Source organism: Arachis hypogaea, chromosome 11, assembly GCF_003086295.3.
Source record: "Arachis hypogaea cultivar Tifrunner chromosome 11, arahy.Tifrunner.gnm2.J5K5, whole genome shotgun sequence".
In the NCBI taxonomy this organism is placed as follows: domain Eukaryota; kingdom Viridiplantae; phylum Streptophyta; class Magnoliopsida; order Fabales; family Fabaceae; genus Arachis; species Arachis hypogaea.
In genome coordinates, this window is record NC_092046.1 from 146,631,142 (window position 1) to 146,636,305 (window position 5,164).

Here is a 5,164-nt window from a genome sequence, read left to right on the forward strand (position 1 = left end):
CAACCTTGGTCTCCAACTAAATTTCAAATCCTTATATATAATTCTTGTCAAAATTTCAATAAATCAATTCATGCCTGAGAAGTCAATGCACCTCCTTTTTTGTTGATTGATTGGGTAGTTCTACCAGTGAATAAGTTCAAGATAAACTATAATACCAATTTTATAGGAGAAATTGGTTCAACGATTTTGGTTGTATCATCAGAAACTCAGCTGGCGAGTGCGTAAAATATTGTGCTGGTCCTCTTCTATTTAGTTCAGTTCTTAGAGGGGAGCTTTTTACTATTTGGCGGGATTTGGCTCTGGCTTGGGAGATGAGTCTTTGTGAAGTCATTTGTGAAACAGATTGTTTCGAGGCTGTTCTTTTTATACAAGCTACAAATGCCACTGTTCATGCCTTGGATAAAGATATTGTAGAAAAAAAATCAATATATGTTAGTTAGAGACTAGCGTGTTTCGCTTAATTCGATGCTACGTTCTACTAATATTGTTACTGACTCTTTAGCTAAAGAAGTTGCAAAGCATAATAAGCCTTATAAAGAATGAACTATTGGTACTGAGAATATTAGAAGGCTAATTCAAGAAGATTTAGAAAAACTTTTAACTTTTTAATTAGTGATGTACTTATATGGATACTTGAAGGGAGAGCTTGGTTCCTGGGAATTGATGCTGAGTTGTTATCTTCGGTGCCGACCTTTGAGCTTTGTGGAAGTCCGAGCTTTTCTTCGGGGAGATGTCCAATCGCGCAGAGCGTGAGCAAGGAACAAGGAGGGAGTGTACCTGCAAAGACACTCTAAAGCTTAAATCAGTATTGAGAATTCAATGTCCCCTTCTAGGATGGAAGATCCATAGTTGTAAGAACCGGACCGGACCGGCCGGTTCGACCGGAAAACCGGTGAACCGGACCCATAACCGGTCCGGTTGAGTGCTGTAACCGGATAAGGAAGAGAGCCGTTTCGAACCGGGTTGAACCGGCCGGTTTTGATGAAAACCAGAAAACCGGCGGTTTCTGGTTAACCGACCGGTTCGGAAATGTTTTTTTTTTTTCTTTTCCAAAACGACGTCGTTTTGGTTTATTTTTTTTTAAAAAAAAAAAGAAAAGTCCTACGGCGCCTAAGCCCCCCACCCCAGTTTTCAGTTTTCACTTTCCCCTTTTCCCCCCAAGGCCCCAACCCTAACGGCGCCTAAGCCCCCCTCACCTCACTCACCCAGCCCCCAGCCCCCAGCCGCCCGCCGTCATCCTCTTCGTCTCACCGCCGGTCTGAACTCTGAAGGAACCAACTCAACCAAGGGAGTAGGAACAGGACAGACCCGCGACGGCGCCACCCGCAAACTCGTCGTTGCCGCGAAGTCGCCGTTGCCGCCCAGTCGAAGTCGCCGTTCCATCGCCGTCGCCCTCGCTCTGTCGAACTCGCCGTTCCAGCGCCGTCGCCGTCGCCCAGTCGAACTCGCCGTTCCAGCGCCGTCGCCGTCGCCCAGTCGCCGTTGCTTTTCCGGTCGAACTCGCCGTTGCCTCGCCCTTCTGCTCTGTGACTCTGTGAAACAGGTAAGCTCCAGTTGACCAGTTCTGTAATGAGTAATCTGCTTCTGCTCTGTTCTGCACTAGAAGTTTAAATTTAATGATTGTTCTGTGAAAAATGCATTACACCCGCTCTGTTCTGTGAAAAATTTACTTTGTTTCTACACTTCTTGCTGACTTGCTGTTATGAATATGAATATGCTTGTTGAAATTGTTAAGCTGAATATCCTTGTTGAAAGCTTGAAATATGAAATTGTTGAATATGCTTATTGAAATTGTTAAGCTGAATATCCTTGCTGACTTGTAAGTTGTAAATTTGTTGTTTACTTGTTTTGTTGATTTGTACTGGAAATATGAAACTGTTGAATTATATGCTTGATTTGAATCTATGAAATATGAATATGTTTGTCTTGCTGAATAAGGAATTTAACTATTTAAGCATTTAAGGTTGCTGTCTTGGTGAATAGGAAATAGGAACTAGGGAATTTACTAATTTAGGATTGTTATTGTTTTATAATTTTGCGGTTTTGCTACTCCATATTCTTTTAGAATGTCTGCTGCGAATACACCATCAGAAACACCATCTTCGCAAGAACAAGGATCAACTGCTGATGCATCAATCGGAACCCAAAAAAACAATAATAGAGCAAAAAACGATCCTGCATGGGGTCATTGTAAACAAGTTGTGGAGTCTCGAAAAACAATTCTGCTATGCATATATTGTGAGAAGCTTATTAGGGGTGGAGGAATTCATCGGTTTAAGCTTCATTTGGCTGGAAAAGGAGGAGATGTTGAGTCTTGTCGAAAGGTGCCAGCTGCAGTGAGACACCAATTCCATGAAAGTATTGAAGAGCTTCGAAGCAAGAAAAGAAAAACTCAAGAACAATATGCCGAAAGTTATAATGCTTGTGATGATGTTGAAAGAGAATTTGACGAGATCGAACGTAATGAGATGCAACAACAACAAAAATCCAGGGTTCCAACACCTAACTCTAGAAAAGGAAAACAAGTCAAAGGTTTACAATCCTATTTTCCACCGGCAACAACACCCGGAGCTCAACCAACTATCAAAAGCGTTCTTCAAAGCAAAGAAATTGTGGAGAAGTGTGATATTGCTATTGCGAAATGGATGGTGGATGCCTCTGTCCCATTTAATGCGGTTAATTCAGCTTACTATCAGCCAATGATTGATGCTATTGCAAGCATGGGTGCAGGGTATAAAGGGCCAAGTTATCCAAGAGTCCGTGGGTATTTGTTGAGTAAATTAGTTGAGGATGTGAGGAAAATGATTGATGGTTATCGTGAGATTTGGAAGCAAACTGGATGCACTATTATGGCTGATGGATGGACTGATCGTTGTAGGCGTACTTTGATTAATTTTTTAGTTTATTGTCCTAAAGGAACTGTTTTTCTAAAGTCGGTTGATGCTTCTAATATCTCAAAAACTGCTGAAAATTTGTTTAAGTTGTTTAGGGATGTTGTATTGTTTGTTGGTCCTGAGAATGTTGTGCATATTGTAACGGACAATGCTGCAAACTATGTTGCTGTGGGAAGGTTGTTGGAGGCTGAGTTTCCTAAATTATATTGGTCCCCTTGTGCAGCTCATTGTGTTAATCTGATGTTTCAAGATATTGGGAAGTTGCAAGAAGTGAGTCAAACTGTGTCACAAGCTTCACTGATCACTAAGTATATCTATAATCATTGCTATCCACTGTTCTTGATGAGAAAGTTTACAGGTGGGCGGGAAATACTTCGTCCAGCTCCAACTCGGTTTGCTACTAATTTCATTGCTTTGCAAAGTATTTTAGCTCAAAAGGATCCTTTGAGAGCTATGGTGACTTCTAAAGAATTTACAAGCTCGGCTTACTCCAAAGAAGCCAAAGCTAAGAAATTCGTGGATCAAGTCTTGGATTCTAAATTTTGGAGTCAATGCACTGATATTGTTAAGCTTACTGAGCCACTTGTTCGTGTTTTACGTATTGTGGATAGTGAAGACAGACCTGCCATGGGTTTTCTTTATCAAGCTATTTATAAGGCTAGAGAAGAAATGGTGAAGAGGTTTCAGAAAAGAAAGAAGGTTGTTGATCCTTATTTGAAGATTTTGGATACCCGTTGGGATGCACAACTTAAGAAAAATCTTCATGCCGCTGGTTATTGGTTAAATCCAGCTTTTCGATTTAATGCTGGAGAATTTGAAAAGCACAAAGAAACGATTTCTGGCTTGTTGGATGTCATTGAGAAATATGCTTATGATGATCCTGTACTGAATTCTAAGCTGACAAGTGAGAAGAGGATCTTTAAGAATGCTGAGAAAGATTTTGGAAGACCCTCTGCAATACGTGAACGAAACACTGTTATGCCAGGTGAAATTTCTTCATAAATTTGGTCTTTTACTATTGTGATGTATTAATTATGTGATATTATGATTGTGATAAATTATTTATCTGTCTTTTTATGTTAAGATCAATGGTGGGAATCTTATGGTTGTGGAGCCCCAAATTTGCAAAAGTTGGCTATTCGTTTTTTAAGCCAGACTTGTAGCTCTTCAGGTTGTGAGCGTAACTGGAGTATTTTTGAACACATTCACTCAAAGAAGAGGAATCGATTAGAGCATCAAAAACTTAATGATCTTGTTTATGTTCATTACAACTTAAGGTTACAACAAAGGTACTTTTTTGATTGTTTTAAGTTGAAAGCATTATTTTAAAATCTTAATCATCACATGAGTAACGAAATATATTGATAACATAGGAACCAAATGAGAAACCAAGTTTATGATCCAATTTGTCTTGATGCATTTGAGGATCATTCGGAATGGATACTGGAAGATTCACCACCATTTTTAACTCCTGAAGAAATTGATGCTTTACGAAATGATCTTGCAAATATGTCTCTTCAATCACCTTTAGATGATTTAGGTATGCTTTTATTTATTTATGAATTTTGATCAACTATGATTTTTGTATGCCTTATAACATGTTTTATATTATTTTTTATCTTGATTTGTGAAACATTATCTATAATGCTAGATCAATTGGATTTGGAAGATGATCGGGATGAAGATGGAGCTAATAATTCTGTGGAAAATGCAAATCAAAATGAAACCAATCAGGATGTAGCTCCACATTTGTCAGATGAAGAGCAACTTGCCGACTTTGAAATCACTCCTTGGATTTAGTTTATGAATTGTTATCCATATTGTGTTTAATTAAGATACTAATGTACTAGTACTAACTACTTTCATGTTTATCTTTGTATTAGTTATATTTAGACTTTGAAACTTGGTTGTTTTTAAAATGTTGGTGAAGAACTAACGATATGTATTTTGAATTTATTAATTTTATGACTATTTTTAGTATTTTATATTTTTTATTTATGTGAAACTGGTTTTACCGGTTCAACCAGCGGTTTATCGGTTGAACCAATAAACCAGTGAACCAGTGACCTGACCGGTTCGATTATCGGTCCGGTTCTTACAACTATGGGAAGATCATACCTTTTTATGGGTGAAAATGTGCGAGTCGGTTACGCTTCTGCTTTATTACCTGTATTAAAGAGCAATAATAAGGGTGAAATGTTAGGTTGGACGTTTCACTTTTGGAAAGCAGTCCGTTAAACTGAGTTGTAACGTAAGTTGTCGATTAATGA

General features: G+C 38.6%; 1 protein-coding gene across 1 annotated transcript; it reads left to right on the forward strand.

The window, feature by feature from the left end:
• The first annotated feature begins 730 nt into the window (after nucleotides 1-730).
• On the forward strand, nucleotides 731-4,694 carry LOC112722138 (uncharacterized). The gene is made up of 7 exons (XM_025773108.1): nucleotides 731-892; nucleotides 1,163-1,543; nucleotides 1,800-1,819; nucleotides 2,066-3,879; nucleotides 3,979-4,183; nucleotides 4,268-4,434; nucleotides 4,546-4,694. The coding sequence occupies exons 1-7, from the start codon at nucleotides 731-733 to the stop codon at nucleotides 4,692-4,694; spliced, it is 2,898 nt and encodes a 965-aa protein (XP_025628893.1).
• Nucleotides 4,695-5,164: the final 470 nt, after the last annotated feature.

Excerpts from the sequence above, each read along its gene's own strand:
- LOC112722138 (XM_025773108.1), top strand. The coding sequence starts at position 731 with ATGTCCAATCGCGCAGAGCGTGAGCAAGGAACAAGGAGGGAGTGTACC. Across the intron at positions 1,544-1,799 it reads TCTGTGACTCTGTGAAACAG|CTGAATATCCTTGCTGACTT; the intron begins GTAAGCTCCAGT and ends GAAATTGTTAAG. Across the intron at positions 4,184-4,267 it reads AACTTAAGGTTACAACAAAG|GAACCAAATGAGAAACCAAG; the intron begins GTACTTTTTTGA and ends TTGATAACATAG.